The 20,401-nt window shown below is 36.0% G+C and overlaps 2 protein-coding genes across 3 annotated transcripts in view; one reads left to right on the top strand and one right to left on the bottom strand.

The window, feature by feature from the left end:
* The window catches only part of LOC121423256 (phospholipid-transporting ATPase ABCA3-like), a 46,661-nt gene extending 38,531 nt beyond the window's left edge, over window positions 1–8,130 (top strand). For both annotated transcript variants that reach the window (XM_041618582.1, XM_041618583.1), the window contains exons 18-22: window positions 1,161–1,463; window positions 1,770–1,957; window positions 2,277–2,447; window positions 3,625–3,821; window positions 4,354–8,130. In XM_041618582.1, the coding sequence (XP_041474516.1) occupies window positions 1,161–1,463; window positions 1,770–1,957; window positions 2,277–2,447; window positions 3,625–3,821; window positions 4,354–4,553 (1,059 nt within the window). In that variant the 3' untranslated portion in view covers window positions 4,554–8,130. The remainder of the gene's footprint in view (window positions 1–1,160; window positions 1,464–1,769; window positions 1,958–2,276; window positions 2,448–3,624; window positions 3,822–4,353) is intronic.
* A 2,676-nt stretch (window positions 8,131–10,806) lies between these two features.
* On the bottom strand, window positions 10,807–16,814 carry LOC121423071 (deoxynucleotidyltransferase terminal-interacting protein 2-like). Its single transcript, XM_041618349.1, has 6 exons — window positions 16,182–16,814; window positions 15,528–15,666; window positions 14,992–15,087; window positions 13,411–13,575; window positions 12,519–12,628; window positions 10,807–11,520 (listed from the first exon to the last, which is right to left on the bottom strand). Exons 1-6 carry the CDS (start codon window positions 16,769–16,771, stop codon window positions 11,415–11,417), a joined length of 1,206 nt encoding a protein of 401 aa, XP_041474283.1. The 5' UTR covers window positions 16,772–16,814; the 3' UTR covers window positions 10,807–11,414.
* Window positions 16,815–20,401: the final 3,587 nt, after the last annotated feature.

Raw genomic sequence — 20,401 nt, 5'->3', positions numbered from 1 at the left:
AAGTTATGATGGTAAAGATAATATTAGTGAAGGTGATGGTATATTTCATAATGGTAAAATTGATGTTTGTAATGTTGATGTTGTACAATTGATGTTGGTAAAGTTAGTGATGATAAAGTTGATGTTGATAAAGTTGATGGTGGTAAAGTTAAGGTTGATTTGATAAAGTTGATGATGGTAAAGCTGACATTGGTAAACTAGATGTTTGTAAAATTGATATTGGTTAAGTTTGTTTTTAAAAGTAAATTCTATTTATTAAATACAATGATGGTCAAGAAAACTATATACTGGTTTAACCCTATCTAGGCCGGGGGGGGGCCTCGGAGGCCCCCCCCTCAACAAATCGCGCAATATTTTTGCCGCGCAAAATTTTTTGACCGCGCCACTCGCTGACTTTTTACTTTCAAGTCTTGCGCAACTTTTGAGACCAACTTTGCGTCCTCCGGGTACGTGGTTCCGAAATTACGCAACATTATGTAAGTGCATGTCAGACCGAAAATTGCTCAAAAACGTGATTTTGTGTACAAAGTCAATGCAAATTGTGTTTTCAACCAAAATTCATAAATGTATGATTATTTTTAGTTTTGCTGCTCTAAATGTATTTATTTTATGCTTTTTATGATCACAGAAGAGTCCCCAACAAATTTCATTGAAAAAACAATGAAAAACAAAAGGTCAAAAAACAAAGAAATACATAAGAAATTGCAAAAAACAATAAAATACATAAGAAAATGATTTGATATCGCAATTTTTTTCATGTACACTTGCTAAGAATACCACAAAGAGTTTCTATACCAAAAATTAGTACATTTGGAGCTTTATTTAGAGAGTTAGAGGAAAAAGTATGATTTCGCATACTAATTACGCATAAATTAGCATAATCACTTAATAGCGACTCGCACGAAAAAAATTACTATACAATCTTGGAGATTATGTCCCAGGCAACCAGCATGCCAATTTTCGGCGCGATCGTGCGGTCGACGGCCGAGATCTTAGGGGGGGGCCTGGGAGGCCCCCCCCCGGCCATATGAACTCCCAAAATACCCCGGCCTAGATAGGGTTAAAGAAGAAGTTCACCCTGATAGTAATTTGGTTTTGATAAAAGCAGGAAATTTAGAGAAAAATATTGGTGAGAGTTCTTTTTCTCTCTCTACTTAAAGGAGGATGAAGATGTTGCTGCCGAGAGGAGGCGGATCCAGAGCACGCCCAAAGAAGAGCTGTTCAGGACCAACGTCCTGGTGATGGAGGATCTGCGGAAGGTCTACCCTGGGACCAGGCGGAAGGCTCCATTGGTTGCTGTCCATGGTACATCTCTAGGAGTGCCTCCCAGGGAATGCTTTGGGCTGCTAGGGGTCAACGGAGCTGGGAAGACCACTACTTTCAAGATGCTGACAGGGGATGAAGATGTGACCGGTGGAGAGGCCTATGTTGAAGGTTTCAGTATCAAGGATGACTTGCAGATGGTACGTGAACCTTTATTATAACAGGGTATTAATCCTTGGAAAATGTGACTTGTATGAAAGGAAATCCACCCTCAGAAAATTTGTCATTGTCTATCAGCGGTTAAGGATCATCAAAACATTTTGTGATATTTTTGACTTGCACGCAATGAATGAGATCACATGTTTGATCTGAATGAAATTTTTGGCAGGATTTGAACCTGATAACAACTTACAGTGATTTCAAAGACTTTTCCACAAAACTACTGCCAATTGTGCATTCAAGTTTGGTTTCAACGTAACCAATCACCTTTTTCATTCTTGACATAGGTTCAGCAGCGAGTAGGGTACTGCCCTCAAAGCGATGCCTTGATTGATCAGATGACATGCAGGGAAACCCTGTTCATGTATGGTAGATTACGAGGTATGCCCGAGATTAGGATACCTCCTCAGGTTCATAAGCTGCTTCGTATCTTCAACCTTGAGCCGCACGCCGATAAACAGGCAAAGGCACTCAGGTAAGAACCTTCAAGAAGAAATGCAGAATCTTAAAGCAAGAAGAGAAGGGAGAATGGCACCAACTCTGTCTCTTTCACAAATGTTGAAATTAACTTGTCCGAATGTTGCATAGCAAGTAACCATGAAACTATTAATCCCTTCGAACTTTTCGCTCCTGGAAACATGTGACACCTGTGTAATGTGTTTGAGAATTACAGGAGTCGATGAATTATGAACAAACTGGATTGCGTTTGCCTGTTGATGTTCCCTGCGATTAATATCACACTTGCCACAAGTATAACGTTCTACCCTTTTTTCTAACACACTCTGTACATGCAGTGGAGGTAACAAGCGTAAGCTGAGTACAGCAATAGCCCTGATAGGAGACCCACCCATTGTCTTCTTAGACGAACCTTCTACCGGCATGGATCCTGTTACCAGGCGGTTGCTATGGGATGCACTCTGTAAAGTACGAGATGAAGGAAGGTGCATTATATTAACATCACACAGGTGAGGAAACGGATCAATATCCTCTCAATCTATCTCACATTAAATTATTATAAAAGTGTATATATGTATACCAAAATTTCAGTACTCTATTGTATTTGAAGGAATCGGGGTAAGCCACTGAAGTTTGACACACAAAAACAGTGTGTGGATTTTTTCAGGCAAGAATATTAAAAAAGAAACTAGTTTGTGTGTGTGTAGGTTTGGTTTTGTTTCTGTTATCATCTTATATATTTAGCTGATGTCTGTCAGAAAGGTACATGTATGTATACAAAGATAGTAGTGGAATGTTTTCTCCCAGCACATTCACTGTACTTGTATTTGGTGAAGTTGATTTTCCACTTAACAGGTAGGGGTGGTGAGGGGGAAGACCCCATTTGCATTTTAAAACATGTTTCGATAGTAATTTACTCTGTAAATCTTTAAACAATTTCTATCAAGTATTATATTTGCGATTTTGTGCAACATATTTGTTGTGGAATTGTCTTTCACTGTATCTGGTAATAGATGGAAACATGACAAGATTTTTTATACCAAAACTTAAAGGACAAGTCCACCTCAGAAAAATGTTGATTTGAATCAATAGAGAAAAATGAGACAAGCACAATGCTGAAAATTTCATCAAAATCGGATGTAAAATAAGAAAGTTATGACATTTCAAAGTTTCGCTTATTTTCAACAAAATAGTTATATGAACGAGCCAGTTACATCCAAATGAGAGTCAATGATGTCACTCACTCACTATTTCTTTTGTTTTTTATTGTTTGAATTATACAATATTTCAATTTTTACGAATTTGACGATTAGGACCTCCTTGCCTGAAGCACAAAATGTTAAAATAATGGAATTCCACGTGTTCAGGGAGGAATGAAACTTCATTTCACGTGACAATGACGAGAAAATAAAAATATTTCATATAATAAAATACAAAAGAAATAGTGAGTGAGTGATGTCATCAACTCTCTCATTTGGATGTAACTGGCTCGTTCATAAAACTATTTTGTTGAAAATAAGCAAAACTTTAAAATGCCATAACTTTCTTATTTTACATCCGATTTTGATGATATTTTCAGTGTTACGCTTGTTGAATTTTTCTCTTTTTATTTAAATCAAGTTTTTGTTGGGGTGGACTTGTCCTTTAAGAATAAATGTATTTTGCTTTCCCTGTGTTGCATTTCAGTATGGAAGAGTGTGAAGCCTTATGTACCAGGCTTGCTATCATGGTCAATGGAGGTATCAAGTGTTTAGGATCAACGCAGCATCTGAAGAGTCGTTTCGGTCACGGCTACACCCTCCTAGCCAAAGTAGCTATATCGATAGAGGGCGGTATACCAGACTTACAACCTCTCAAGGATTTCATCATGGAAGCGTTTCCAGGCGAGTTTGAAATTTTGTTTGATCTTTTAGTGATGGGCTATTCCGTAAAGTCAGAGCTTTCAACTTTCATATTCACCTTTTCAGGTAGAGTTTACTGAGGAAGAAGGGAAATCTTTCTCAATTACACAAAATCTATCCAATGAAAGAATTCAATGTATGAATCAGAGAAATGTTGAAAATCAGCTGCTTTTTGCTTGAAAATCAGTCTATTATTAGGGAGTCTCTCTGACAATCAGGAAGACTTGACAGGCTGTAAAGTATGTACATCCGATGCTTGTATGTGTGGGGCCATGGTGAAATGATCTGTTTCCACTTTGTACCTTGTATGAAAAGGTTTTATGCTGTGAAATTATCAAGGCTTAAAAAGTTGAATGAAGTGAAGTAGAAATTGATGAAAAATGTTTTTCATTAACAATACTTTCTGCAAAGACCACATATCTTTAACCCTTGAACAATGCTGGTATTATTGTACCAAAGCCCATCTTAATTGTTTATGTTTAATCTATATTTCATTCTACATTCTTCCATCCAGGGAGCACTTTGAAAGACGAGCATCAGGGTATGGTCCACTATCACATCACAGATCCTTTACTAACATGGGGAAAAGTATTTGGGACCATGGAAAGGGCCAAGACCACCTATAATATAGAGGACTATTCAGTCAGCCAGACCACCTTGGAACAGGTCTTCGTTAACTTTGCCAGAATGCAGAGGGAGGATCTCAACTTGTAGAGGCTACTTTGATATTCACATGATTATATTATTTTTATATTTTAAAGTATATATGTTTATGTATGTACAGTATCTAAAAGAAGTGAATTAATGGATGTATTGATTAATAAGCATAATTTTGTATGCAGCTTCATTAGGAACAGATCATTGTGTTGGTGACCTTTACACTATACTTTCGCGCATCACATGCGTGTTAAAACGCCCTTAGTAGCTTGCTTAAGTGCATTGCGTAAGGACGTTTCTACACCATTGTGCAAAATGTTTTGCTAAGAGCATTCTTGCATCGCCATGACAAAATGCTTCATGGTTTGAAATGAATCAGATCTTTTATCTATTCTCTAATATTCAGTTATTATTTGGGTTGACAAAGTTCTTTTGGTGAAGAGCAGCACTGAAAATGTTTTTGTGATTGGTGAAAATCACTTCTGTTGGATACTTTATGTCAGTGCAACGTAGAAATAGTTATAGAACAGTTTGCTTGAAATGTACTGGTATAACATTCAAATTAAATTGATTTTGCCAAAGATGTGTAATATATTTTCACTGGAGATGATGATGATCCGTGTTTTTTTTTTTAAGACTGAAATAATGATTGTGACAATGATGAGATTTGAATCAAATCAAGAATGATTCTGGATGTTTTATTATATTGATGTTTTATATATCATTAAGAAATAATAAAACTTTTGAAAGAAATTGTATGATATTAACAAAGAGGGATAAAGATGGTGATGATAGTGGTGGTGATATTATTTACTCTTTATACTCTGCAAACAACAGTAAGATGGTTTGTATTAATTTGTTTCTATGAATAGCAATGTGAAAATGTTGTTCAGGTTTTTACATAATTATCAAGATAATTCTTTGACTCTTGGGATGGTTCGTGAAAATGGGATTATTACATGATACAAGTTACAATGACGACCTCTCATTTCCAAGCTAAAATGACATGAAGTATTTCCACAAGTCAATACATATAGGCCTATGTATAAAGTGATATACTTTATTTTTATATAAACAATAATTTATCAGGTTTGCTTTCAAGTATGTTGAATATTATATATATTTAATAGCTTCTCAGTTTTGGGGGTGCAAAATATTAATATTGCTTTCATTTTAACTATTACTATGAAATTTTAACATTATCTGATGTATGTTGTAATTTACATATAATTAACAAGTCTTATGGTATTTTCTGCAATTTGGGTTTATTTATACTCTTTGTACTGCTTCTACGTAATTGCAATATATATTCAAAATATAATTATTACATGTATGGTATTCTTACAGTATAAATTAGAAGGCAATTAAAAAAGTTTTATGTTTTATCCTTTGGAATCATATTTTTTACTGTTTCATTGTGAGATATGAATATTATGCACAACATGAATATGTTTTGTTGTGTTTAAACATTTGTTTTAATATATTGCATTAATCATATTACATTATTATATCAGATCTCTTTTTATCAAGATTCCATTGTCATTACAACTCCAGAATTACTCCATTACAACTTGCATAATAGTGGTAACTATGCTATTCAGTCGCAACTACCATTTTGATTGGCTGATTAGCATTGTTACCATGGTAATTAACATAAAAGGGCAAAGCAAAACGGACCCAGAATGTAAGAGAATATCTAATGGCAACTCAAAAAGAAAATTGAATATGAAGTTGAATGACAAATGTGACCATAAGTTTACTCTTCTCTCAAAGAAAAATTATTGATGCTATGTACAAAGGTAAATGATCTGGAACATTCTTTTCAGTACTTCTCTTTCTTTCAAAGGGGGATCAGTTGCCCCTATGCCCCCCCCCCCCCCACCAATGCACTGATGTCCTTGCTTATTCATGTCATATACATGTACATGAATGGCAGTACAAAGAATTGTAATTGTAATAAATGTAGAAGACCAATGTCTGCTGTATTATCACCAAATTTATGCATATTAGGAACCAGTGAGTACTTTATCCATGATGGTGCCTTTTGTTATAGTGGCTTGTTTTGTTGAAACTAGTATTGATTTTGCATTTGTGTAACATTCAAAGTTTTATTATAAAGAAATATTCTGTATATATTTGATCAATGAAAATGAAATTGATTTTTTATAGGCGAGAGTTTATATGAAATATAGTTATTTATGAAAAAATATATACACAGTGTGTCCCAGAAAAAGGGAAACCAGGTTTCCCCATGTCTTTTTTTCTTCAAAGGCAAATAAACTACATTTCATTTACATAATCATATAATTGAATTTTTTCTCTTTATTTTGATACCTAACATGAGACGAACACTTCGCGCATTAATGAGCGAGATGAGTTTAAAATTTTAATGTAAAAAATGGGACAAGATTGGTTCGAGATACGACAACCATGCTTATTTGACAATTGGCTCATTAGTATTTCCTTTGTATTCTATTCTCTCGTTGATCTCTGAAATGAGAGTGGATTCAGATTCACCATGAGTTTCTGCACAGATCATATCTGATATGCCTCAATCTTATTGTTCTCTGCCATGCGTGAACGACTTGCTTAGCTGTTGATTTCAAATTCGCGAGGAGATTCTACTCTTGTCATGAGTATCAAATTTATAGTAAAAAACATATGTAATAATTGTGAAATCTGTCTCTGAAAACAGGTTTTCTTTTTTGTGGGACGCACTGTATATTGCAATAGACCTAGATGAAAGTGTATTTTATTTTCCTCTGCACATTTACTTCTAGTTAGTTAAGCATTACTGTATGCAAGTTCATGTGAGCGTACTGTTATATCAAAGTGCATAAAATATGATGTACACGTAGATCAAATAGACATTTTTTTTATCTGCCATTGGCAATGTGTGTTCTCATAAACTACTTTATTTGGAGAAACAAATATAGAGAATTGTATTAATGTTTATTTATGTTTATGACGTACTGTTTAATTTCTCACTTAAGAATCTAGGTGTTCAGTAGTTTTAATTTGTTGATTGTAATGCGATGTTCTCAAAATGTAACGAGTATTTTATTCGTAAATCATTACTGTAATTGAAGGATGAATCAACAGGTAAATAATGTCAACTTCAGGTGAATTAAAATTATAACAAGCTGTGCAAGTCATACACCGATGATGCAGATGCATTATTTATTGCAAAACTTTGAAGGGGAGTGCATTTTGAAAATGTGAAAGTGAGGAAGCCCCCCCCCAAAAAAAAGGATCGTTTTTGTTTTGTTTTTTGAGTGGGTGGTAGTTAACCCTGTTTGGGACTTTGCATGTAAAAAGTCAGAATTCACCACCAGACATTCCAGGAAATAGGGTGAAATTAGGATGGGTTTTCATTTTCTTCAGACATCTAAAAATCATAATGTACATTTAAAGCGAAGTTCTGAGTAATCATTCTAATTATTACCAGATGTATACAATCCAAATGTTTTTCTATCATTGAATTTAAAAAAAATAGGATGATTTCATAGCTTAAGTAGGAATATAACTTCAGGTTAAAGTTATACACATCATATTTTTATTATTGAATTTGTCTTTAATTTGTTCATCAAGTAAATGAAATGTACATGTATCTTTATAATATATTATATGAAAACTTGAAATATTTTGTCTGTAGTGTTTTGTGACATCTCTGCTTTATCACCGTTTTTCATCCTCTTTTTCATGAAAGGAGAATAAAACCCTTGGCACAAGTTGGCTTGTACTGAAACGGAAAATCAAATGAATATGATCAACAACAATTGGACAAACAATGAAATCACTAATGCTATGAAGATCCCCCCAATGGCAATGTGACCAAGATTTGTATTGTTACAGAATTACAACTCTCCCCTTTGTACACAGAAAATATACCCCAAAACATCCATTTATGCTCTTTCCAGTGATACTTTGTCCATGACATTTTATGAAACCTTAGTTGCATGTCTTTCCATGAAACCAAAACACCATGGGTCAGTTTCATAAAACTTGTTATAGCATCAAATTAACCAAAAAAAGGTTAAAAGCTACTGAAATCCATTCTAATTGGCTGATGTTAAATTTGTAATAGAAATTGTACATTTGTTGATATAACAAGTCTTTATTAAACAGGATCCTAATCTATGGCTTGTAAAAGTGACAATTTAAATGAAGTATGTAGAAAAATAATTAGAGAGTTGTACAAATGTGACATCACACACATTGGTCACATTGCCAACGGGGAGGATGTCCACATAATATACAAATAGCGAATAGGCATGAATGCGATGGTGCGAGATTTTGCATGGGGGGGAAGAAAGATGCTCTATTCAACAAAGCATAGCCGAGTTGAATGGAGAGTCTCTTTCACAGAATGTGAAATGTCGCACCATTGCATGAATAAGAATATTCGCTAATCGTGTTGTACAATGCCTCGGAGGTCAGCCAAAATTGACGTCACCTTGTTCCTGACCGTGCAAGGGTACATTATGGATGGTACATTTTGGATGGTATGTGTGCATCAGACATTCAGCCTTCCATTTGCTTGCATACAAGAAGCTAGGTAGGCGTTGTAGTGATCTCAACATTCAATTGCTCAAAACTTTCTCATATTTTGTTCAGTTTTCTCACTTTCATTGTTTTCTTTTGATTTTTTCTGCTTTCATACAAGCTTAGTTGCTCCCAGGGTTTCATTCTTCTTTAAGATTGACAAGTTGTCCATCATTCAGTCAATGGCAACCACAGTGATTAAGATTAGATGATAAACACTTTAACCATGGTAATAGCCATTGAATAACAACTTGTCATTTACATTAACATTCATAACTGGTCTAGTTGCACACATTCTTTGAAATAGTTCTTAAAGGGGGATGAAACCTTTGGAACAAATAGGCTTGTGTAGAAACAGAAAATCAAAGAATAAGAATAAAGAAAGTTTGAGAAAAATCGGACAAATAATGAGAAAGTTATGAGCATTTTAATATTGCAATCACTAATGCTATGGAGATCCTCCCATTGGCAATGCGACAAGGATGTGTGATGTCACTGATGAACAACTTTCCCTTTGGTGGACTATAAAATACCCTCAAAATGTCTCTTTTTGGTTTTTCTTATGATACAAACTCTTTATCCATGATGTATTCTTAAAAAATATGTATTACATGCCCTCATGTAGAAAGAACACATGATCTATGGATAGATGTGATAAAAGAGGCAATTCAAGTGAAATATATACTAAAGTAATGGGGAGAGTTGTTCACAAGTGACATCACACATCGTTGTCGCATTGCCAATTTGCTATCTCCATAGCAATAGTGATCGCAACATTCAAATGCTCATAACTTTCTCATTATTTGTCTGATTTTTCTCAAACTATTGTTGATCTGTTTCTTTGATTTTTCTGTTTTCACACAAGCTATCTTGTTCCAATGGTTTCGTTCTTTAAATTCACTCTCTTTAAATTTCATGACAAGTGACATTTTCACTAACGATTGACTTTCTTCACTTTTTAAGGACAAAGACACAAATAACATGCTAGGATGGTGATTTTTACATATAGTATTTATAATCACTCCATTATATTTGTGTATAACTTTATCATATCTTGCAAAAATCAGATTGATCGTAGCTCATGGTCTTAAAGCAAATTATCTTTATTAATTCTGAAAAATTAAAAATTACAGTTTATTGTTTCTGTTTCTGGTAACTCCCAAAGGAACACGGTAATGCAGCTTTCTGCTTTCGACGCCAAGCTGGCATAACCAGTTATAAACTCCTCAAAAAAAGTTTGGAAATATGACTTTGATTGATAATCCCTCCTTGGTTTTAGTGAATATTAATGTGTGATTGATATCAATAAATAGGTCATTTACTTTTATTTAAAATGATACCCCAACATGATATGATTATGGTTCACATGGAGGTGCAGTGCCTTGAAATGTGGGGCAATGTCTAAATTCAAAAGTTGCAAAATGACACAATATTTAAAGTCACTGTTCTTTTTTTCCGGAGTGATGAGTGAGTTTCTCAGCGGTTTATTTTGTTTTCATGCACCTTAACATCAACATTAACATGGAATCAAACACACCTGCACAAGCAAATACATAACAAACAAACAAACATAAGTATTTTAAACCACGACTCAAACGATGTTATCTCACAGAACCATCACGTCATAAACCACAACAAAACATCTAAAATTAAGGAGGGGATTGATTTGAATGTGTTTTCATTTCTTTTGACACAGAGAAAAGAATCATGTTCTTTATTGACCCTTCATGGCTATTTCTGCTCGTTTTGCAGCTTTTCAATTCAAACCTCATCCAACACTTTTGAATCCTGCTATTTCATGATGGCATGATCATAACAAGCATGGTATCATTTTAAAGGGAATTAAATGGTCTTTTGAATTATATCAAATATGCATTGTGTAAATCAATGGCCAAACTCAGATTTCCAAACTTTTTTTGAGGGGTTCATATGAAACATTTTATGTCTAGATTAATCAGTCATAGTGACTGACCTTTGTAGATGACAGATATTACTCTTGGGCCTTTTTGGTTAAAAAGGATAAAATGGCAGAGGTGGGAGTTGAACTCACAACTTTTCAATCATGAGTCCAATGCTAAATCCATCCAAAAAAAAAGCTACATATATGATGAACATGGGTTACTTAACACCCCCCCCCCTTGAGATTCCGGCCGAAAATCGTGCCAGCGCTGAAAAAAATGGTATAACAGTAGTGTGTGATCTACAAGGTTGAATAATTAATTTTCTCCAAAGTACTAAGATATCATTAAAAAATTCATTGCAAAAGCTTAGAATTATCTTTCACTTTCCCCAGAACTCAACTCTTCATTCAATCACCAATCTTTAGATAAGACTTTCTACATATAATGAAGCTCTTCAATGGTATAAAGTATGTTATCTCTTCTTGCCATCCTTCTTCTTGCCAAACTTGTGCTTCTTTTGACCTTTAGGGATGGAGTTAATCTTCTCTTGTAGCTCTATATACTTCCTCTTGTTGTATCTGCAAAACAGGGGGAACAAAGGTTTCATTACATTCTTAGTGTCACCTCATGAAGATGGATTCTCAACTGCATCCACTCAATGATTATGCCTCCATTTGTAAATTGCTGATTTGTCTATTGCTAATTCGTCCACTCATCACATGGTCTACCTTCATTTAGTCAAATGCCATTTCATCTAACAACCATTTGGTCCAATAACCATTTGGTCCAATCATCACTTCATCTAATCACCAGTTTGTCTGACCATTTGGTCTCATAACCAGTTGGTCTAATACCCATTTCGTTTTCATTCATTTTGCACAATTAACACTTTAGTCCAATTAGACCAAATGGTATATGGACTACATGGCTATTGAACCAACTGGTTATTAGACAAAACGGCAGTTAGACCATGTGGATAGTGGACGAACTAATGGTAGACCAAATGATAGATGAATTGGTAATTGGACGAACTGCCATTAAACCAAATGAAAATAAACCATGTCCATCATTGCCAGAGCAAATACACCTAACACCTAAAAATGCTCGATTACAAACATACAATGGATCTGACAAGTTGTGCACAAACTCTGAATTTTTCAGTATGCAGAATGGGTTTGGCATTATCAAATACTAGGAGGGTTTGTAGATTGACCCTTGCACTGTGCTAGACAGTAGAAAAGTAATGTGGTATAAGGATAGATGTGACTGTGTCGAGCAATGAACGATAAACGATCAAAGCACTTGAAAATACATCCCCCCCCCCGAAAATCAAAATAAGTGCCGAAAATTACACTTAAAAATTTTGCTTTCATTGTGTGCTCATTCATGCTGACCAAGAATAGTCAAATGGATACATTTCAAAACAGTAGAAAAACTTTGGCTCAAAATCTTTTACTTCATAATTGTAGAGTAGGCCTTTTTAAGAGGAAATTACTATTGTGTTAGGTTCAGATAGTCTGAACAGTCTTTGACAAATTATGAATTCATTGTTTAATCAATGAATATAGTGGTTTACCTTCTTGTGTCTGAATCAGCAAGTAATTCATCCACCAGAGTTTGTTTCCTTTGTTTCTTTGGCACACGAGAATGGTAGAAGTCAACAGGGCTGTCTACTACTGTACCAACCTGTTAAAATGAAATAAAACAATCCCAGTTGAAAGCACGTTAATTATACAATACATATATCAATATTTTGTACTGTACATTCATTGGTTGTCATTACAGGAAAGCACTTGGACATAAATTCACATTCTTGCCAGAACTGGCATCCCTTGAAAGAGGGTGTAGCATCACAATTTTACAGAAATTGGTACATATAGCCTTTTTCTACCAATTACAGATGTCTAAATGAAATAAATGGAACATCATTTATGACCAACAGATTATTCTTGCATCAATATCCCCCAATCCCTGGCCTGTAATTTGCAAGTATTCTAAAAAATGTGATCCAATCCTATGTAAATAAAAAAATAAAATAAAAACAAAAACTTCATTACAAGGGTTTCTTTCCATTACTTTTTATTGAAACTAGTGGCACAGAATTGTGATCTATTTCACATGAAAGTTTCAAGACAGAGAGGGTGTTGTTCTGATAGCTTAGGATCAACTCTAGATAAAACAAGATTCTAGTCCAGATGCCAATGGAATGAAGGGATACACATTCTTTCATATTCATGACAAACATAATATATCAAAATACTTCAATAATATGACATGTATACTCATCTTATTCTTCTCATTTCACAACAGAATTAACTTGGTGACATATCTTTTTGCTCCATGATTAAGATAATTTGTACTTGGTGAAAGCGTTAGCAACTGGCACTCCGTAAAAGTATCTTATGATATAACCTCTGGGAAACTAAGCCATTGTGATTAGAATACCACCCACTGACTTTAATGCATACCTGGACAAATTTAGGAATGGCTGGCATATCATTGCCTTTGTAGAACCTCTTGGGATCAAGGATCGATCTCATCTTAATGATCTTGAGGTCATTACGGAGCTCCTCGGTCATCTCAGGAGCTTTCATATCAAACCATCCATCTCCTTTGGTTGACTCTCGCTCTTTCTGTTTGGGGAAAAATTGCAAAAAATAGATCAAACTGAAAAAAAAATTACCAAAGAGCATAACAATAATAACATTAACATGTTAAGCAGGGCCCACTGGGAGAACAGTTTCCGGAACTGAAGTGGCTGCCCCAGGTAAAATATTACAATAACACAATTAAGGAATGCAGTAAAGTTTCAAACTAAAAGGGGACATGGTAATGTAACTTGAAAACTTAACTTGAAACTTTGTAGTGTTGTATAAACTCTTCAATCAATCATTGCAATATTATTGCTTTGAGATCAACAGTAGGGGAAGGCGGGGTAAGTTGTGACAGTTTTTGCTTTTTGCATGTTAGAATTGATATGATTAATAATCTTGTCAAAATAAGTACCTTGCTTTGAAATTTCATTCTTCTGAAATATATTCCACCTATATATAACTTTCTACCCCAACACTGAAAGTCATCGTGACCTTTGAAAAAAATGATGTCAAATGGCTCAACTTGCCCCATATATGGGGTAAGTTGAGCCACAAAAACTATGTACAAAATGTATGGGGGGAGAACCAGCATGTCAATGTTTTGTTTAAAGTCTTTTCACTTGCTAATTCTCTATAAATACTAACATCCTGTAAAAGGAAAAGAGCAGTCATGTTAATTTGCTCCTTTCAGCCTGTATTTCAATCGATTTTTATGGTTTGTTTGTTTTTTTAAGATACATTACCATAGGAATTACCATGGCTCAACTTGCCCCATGCTGTTTGGCTCAACTTACCCCAGTCCGAACTTAGTGCGATAATTTTGTATCCACACATTTATTATGCATCCATCATATAAAAGACTATGACAAGAATGAAGATCCATACCTGGACTAATAATGTTGTTATCATGTCTTTATTATATTTAAAGACGTGTGTGTTTATAAAGCACTTATCTATTTCACACTCTTTTTTACTTTTTTGGCTGAAATTCACATTTTTCCCTCTAAAAAACTACTTTTTGTTTCAAAGTTGGAAACAATGTGGTGGGGTTAGGGGTTATGCTATGGGTCATCAATACATGACACCACCACAATGTCTGACTCATTCATTATTGGCCTGCAGCTGGTGGCTCAACTTGCCCCTATGCTCAACTTACCCCGCCTTCCCCTATAGAGAAAAGGGCAAACTTAAGCTTCATCAAGCCCTGTTCTTTACACTTCTGGTTACAAGAAAAATGAACAAACTCTTTGCCAGATAAACATGAATATTGCTAATTTCCAATAGTGAGGAGTTTCAGAAATAGACTGAATTTAATGGAAATTATTTAATCATGAAAACATATGAACTGAGGGAAATATATAAATACTAATTCTATTTGATCAATCGGTTTGAGATTGACATTCTACTGTGCTGCCAACAACTTCGCACAAGAGCTCTCAAATTTTGAATATTTACCTTCCTCTGTTTCTTGAGCTGTCTGATCCCAACCTTGTACGGCGGTATACTATGCTTCTTCTCAAAATCTGGAGTCAACACACTCTTCTTTATCAGCTAGATAAAGAAAATAAATTCAATTTACAAATCTCAATTCATTTAATTCTGCATTGCTATATACACCAATAACATCAACTTCATGCCAAGAACTAATAATCTAGAGAGAATTAAATGTGCCTGTATGAATGAAACTGCAAACAATTGTACTTTAATTTTAAGTTCTAAAATGAATTACAAGTGTTGCAATCAATTTCAAGGTGTCATCAGATTGCTGGACAATTTCTGGCAAAAGAGATAACCAATCAGAAGTTTTCTAGAGTTGACTTGAAATTGATCTATCCCTTACAGCACCCCAATTAGACACAGCTTGTACTTAAACAGTGGGAGACGGCATGCCACAAGCCACATTAAGGGTTCCCCTTAATATGAAGCAACGTAACCCTCTGTTTTGGTACAAGCCATTGGTCACTATGTTCGTCTATTTTCCCTGCATTTACCTCATCTTTCCGACTCTTCAGAAGTATATTCTCAACAGCCGTCTTGCTTGACATAGCATCCTCTCCATCAAGGTTAATATAACAGTCTCCAAGATCCATTCCAACATCAATCTCACACGGGGCATCTAATGATGGTAAGCTGAAATAAAAATTAACAAAATTCAAGAGAATTTCACAAATGAAAATTCTTTCCCAAAACCAAACCCTAATAATACTGGTAATATACAAGGATCTCCTCTTACTTAGATTCCAAAATCTAAGTAAATAGAATAGTTCCTCTTTCCTGAGACACTGTAACATTAAACAACTGGTTGGTAGAACTTATCATCAACATGACAAACCTTGTAAACTGCAATAAAAAAAATTGTGGGAGATATTTAGTTGGTATGACTTTAAAATGAGAGCATGATGATTAGCATACTGCATAGATCTTCCTGAACATATTATGTCTCTATATCAGCAGTAGTTACTGCAGAAAAATTTGTACTTCTGCCAGTTCTGGCTTCACTGGACCACTCCAGCCAATTACTTAAGCAGTACAAATACAAGAAAGGGGGTGAGGAGAATTTAAAAACTCAAAACAGATGATAGAATCTTAATAATAGTTATACGGACTAGCTACAGATTTCCACTTTTTTATTTAAATTTGTCTACCTTTTCTTTTCTTGTGAATGTTTCTGCTTTCTTGTTTCTTGTTCTTTACTTTTCTTCATTGAGCCCTCTTTTAATGATGACTTTTCACCATCTTTCAAATTCTCTGAGTCAGATTCATTTGCTTCATCAATTCGCATGTGACTAAATTTTGATGAGCTTCCAATTTTATCTATCACAAATGTGAATCCCGGATCTGAGTCATTGTTGTCATTTTCTAAGTCACTTTCCTCCATATTCAATCGCAGATCTGGCTTGGAGTCGATGACAAACTGAGGGAAAGAGTCATTTGATGTGTCAGAATCGTCGCTCAATTCTTCCACCGCTGGTCCATCATTCTGCTCCCCCGGAGTTTCGGGTACTAACACAGTCATTGTTCCGCTGCTTCCTGCTGCTGCTCCGTCCGAGCTGTGAACAAACTCGTCTGCACTCTCTCCAGTTTCTAAACCCTTTTCATTATCAACATTCTTGGAAAGGGATGATGTTGGAATATTCTCCTGCACTTCTTCTGATCCCACAGATCGCCTGTTTTGTGTTATTTTCTCTTCCGTTTTCCTCTGAGATCGTCCACGTTTTCTTCTCGTCAAAGCCATGATTACCGTATGGTGTCCTAGAAACTATTTTCGCCACAATTTGGGTTCGGTTCACCGCCCCCCTGACATTTCATTGAAACAAATTAATGTGACAAAATAAGACCCCCACAATGATGGGCACTGGTGTACAGGCGCGTAGCCAGGGGGGGCGGTGGGGGCGGTCGCCCCCCCAAAAAAAACGTCCCCCCCAAAAAAAAAGAAGGGAAAAAAGGAGAGGAGAAAAGGAAAAGGATGACAAAAGAAGCTCTCAGACAACAAAAGAAGAAACATAGATCTTGGAAAAAATTTCGTAAAAGTGGCGATGATGTAGATTATCTGCGATCAAGAGAAGAAGCTATTAAATTTCGAAAGATGACAAGGAATCTTCGCAGGAAATTTGAAAAGGACATTGCCGACAATATCAAGTCTAACCCCAAAGCATTCTGGAGATATGCAAATAGCTCACGAAAATGCAGAGCTAATTTTGGGGTCATGAAAAATCAAGACGGAATCACTGCTGAGAAGGATGAGGACAAAGCTGAACTCTTTAACCTTTTTTTCAACAGTGTATTTACAAATGAAAATGTGCAGCAGATCCCAACTTTGGTAGACAGACACAAAGGTAATCTCTTAACCGATTTGGACATTACCACAAGTACCGTGAAGAACAAACTGAAATTACTGAAGTGTTCAAAATCATCTGGGCCTGATGGATTTCACCCCAGAGTTCTCAAAGAAACTGCTGGAACAATTTGCATACCTCTTGCGCTTATCTTCAGAAAGTCCTTGAAAGAAGGATGTCTTCCACAATAATGGAAAGATGCTAACATCACACCTATTCACAAGAAAGGAAAGAAGGATGCAATGGAAAACTACAGACCAATAAGCCTGACCTCAGTTATCAGCAAGGTGATGGAATCTGTTGTGCGTGACGCCATCCTCAAGCAACTAATTCAGAATGATTTATTGTGTGATGCACAACATGGATTTCTTCCAGGAAGGTCTTGTATTACGCAACTGCTAGAGGTCATGGAATTGTGGACTGCCTCTCTTGATAAAGGATGTGAAATCAATGCCATCTACCTTGACTTTTGTAAGGCTTTCGACTCTGTGCCACATGAACGACTAATGAGCAAGCTAAGATCTTATGGTATAGCAGGTAGTCTGGAGAAATGGCTTTATAGTTTCTTGACTCACCGCAGGCAGAGAGTTGTCATCAATGGAAAATCATCACAATGGTTACCTGTTAGAAGTGGCGTGCCTCAAGGTAGTGTTCTCGGACCGATGGTCTTTGTTGTGTTCATCAATGATCTGCCGGAGGTAGTTAGCAGTATCGTAAAGATATATGCTGATGACACCAAACTGTTCAGAGAGATCAGAATGGAGGAGGACTGTGACAGGCTGCAAGCTGACTTAGACAACTTAGCTAAGTGGTCCAAGAAGTGGCAGCTTCAGTTCAATACAGCAAAGTGCAGATACCTCCATCTTGGTCATCAAAATTCCCATCATCAGTATCATCTAGATGGAGATATGCTGGAGGAAGTTTCAGAGGAAAGAGACTTGGGAGTCATCATGGACTCTCAACTGAAATTCCACTCCCAAGTAGCCAGTGCAGTCTTGAAAGCAAACCGTGTGCATAGAGACAAAGACAACATCAAGAGGTTATACAAGTCACTTGTGAGACCAATTCTGGAATATGCAAATGGGATATGGTACCCAAGATATACCTCTGACCTGAAGGCTATTGAGAAAGTCCAGCGACGAGCAACCAAGCTAGTACCAACCCTGAAGGAAATGGACTATGGCAGAAGGCTACGTGCAATGAAATTACCTTCCATCAAGTACAGACTACGAAGAGGTGACATGATTCAAGTCTATAAGATAATCCACGGCATTGATGATGTGAATAGAGACCTGTTCTTCACATCAGCTTCCACTCAAGCAACCCGTGGTCATCCTTACAAGCTTTTTCTGAAAAGGAGTAGGTTGAGCGTGAGGCAAAACACCTTCAGTGTTAGAGCGGTGAGCGACTGGAATTCTTTGCCTGCTGAAGTAGTCACAGCATCAACAGTCAATCACTTCAAAACAAAACTAGACAAGTTTTGGTCTGCATGGCATTATGCTCATGCATGGGATTAGTACTAGTCACTGCATTGGCACAGCAAAGGACAAATAGCACAGATAGTGATTTATCCAAGCTAGGAAGACAACGTACAGTACAAGATAGACCTGGAAACTTGACTGCAGACACAACTGTATTTTTCCAGTAGATGCGGTATAAAGGTATAAAGGTATAAAAAGGGAAGGGAGGAAAGGGAAGAAAGGTAGCTTTGTGTTTTTTCTATTTATTCTTTATTTTTTTCTCAAAAGAGAAACTCCTTCACTCTTCTTGCTCTAAATTCATATATGAATTTTGCTTCCGCGCTGCGCGCGGTTAAGTGACAATATTGAAGTTCTCCATTGTTCCCCCACCTTTTCTCTAACCCTGTTTTTCCACCTCAGCTATGTGCTTCTTGCCAGTTAAAGTTAAAATTGTATACATTAGGGCATGAATTTGAATAAGGTTAGGCCGAAGTAAATATATGAAGTTATCTTTTTTTTCGATTGATCGCGCAACTTCTGGTCTGGTCGGCTCCGAGCGGGTAAAATCTTTATATCAGTTTCTGCCGTCACCTCCATAAAGTCAGCTTCTCCCGCTTTTCAGCTCATTACTATAAACAACCATAATTTGGGGGCAAACAGGTTCCTAATTTAAAAAGAGGAAGGTATGGAATTCGTGTCGTATTAAATAAGTACAATATTTTTTTTATCAAATTGTATTAAACTTCATGTCATTTTGGAGGGGGCGGTAAATGCACGCGAAGCGTGCCAACACTTACAGAGCGCGCTGTGTGTGATAATATTCATAAAAATGCAATTTTCTATTTTTTTAAATTGAATTTATTAATGTGGTGATATATCAAAATAATAACAAATCTTTCGTTCTCCCCTTCTATAAATAAAAAATTGGTATTCATCACATTAAATAAATGGAATTTACATTGCATGATATATGCATGGGAGGCTGCTCTGCGTATATGACGTCACAAACTCAAAACTTGTTTATTTTTTACATTGTCATCAATACCTTTCTCTTATCTTTATACTCTCAAATCATCTTCATGATGTCAGCGTTCAAAAAGGGAATATGATGCGAACTGGTAATCAATTACTACACAATATCTTCAAGAGACGCATTGAGCGTCTATAGGGTCTAGCAGGGGGGCCGCGGGGGTCTTGTGCAAATCAGGTTTTTGGCTTGAGATCCGGGCTTGAGATGCCATAGTGTTCCCCTTGTTACTTATATAATTTCGTTTTAAGTGAAATAAGACATTTTCAAGTGGCTGTGTAGGAATCTGCCAAATCATTCGGTTTCCAAGACCCCGGCCCAAGACTCAATTCATGACAATAACTAGGCCTATTTATAAGAGCTCTTGGTCAATTACGATTTCTGTCGATTTCTTTAATAGCGCCATCATGCGTTGCATTGATTTGTAAGACGAATGTCCATATAGCATAGACTTGGGACGCTCATGCCCGGGGCTCATATCATGCAGATGCTTCATCAATAAAGTCAATGAAAGTGGGGCATGATGATGTCATGAAAATGTA

The sequence above is a fragment of the Lytechinus variegatus genome, chromosome 10 (assembly GCF_018143015.1).
Source record: "Lytechinus variegatus isolate NC3 chromosome 10, Lvar_3.0, whole genome shotgun sequence".
NCBI lineage: Eukaryota > Metazoa > Echinodermata > Echinoidea > Temnopleuroida > Toxopneustidae > Lytechinus > Lytechinus variegatus.
This window is presented reverse-complemented; position numbering and strand designations above follow the sequence as displayed.

What these genes read in the sequence shown, in the direction of transcription:
- LOC121423071 (XM_041618349.1), bottom strand. Translation starts at nt 16,771, where the DNA reads ATGGCTTTGACGAGAAGAAAACGTGGACGATCTCAGAGGAAAACGGAA. An exon ending in AGCTCAAGAAACAGAGGAAG is followed by an intron (nt 13,576 to 14,991) that starts GTAAATATTCAA and finishes TTCCCCAAACAG; the next exon opens with AAAGAGCGAGAGTCAACCAA. An exon ending in GCTGATTCAGACACAAGAAG is followed by an intron (nt 11,521 to 12,518) that starts GTAAACCACTAT and finishes CCTGTTTTGCAG; the next exon opens with ATACAACAAGAGGAAGTATA.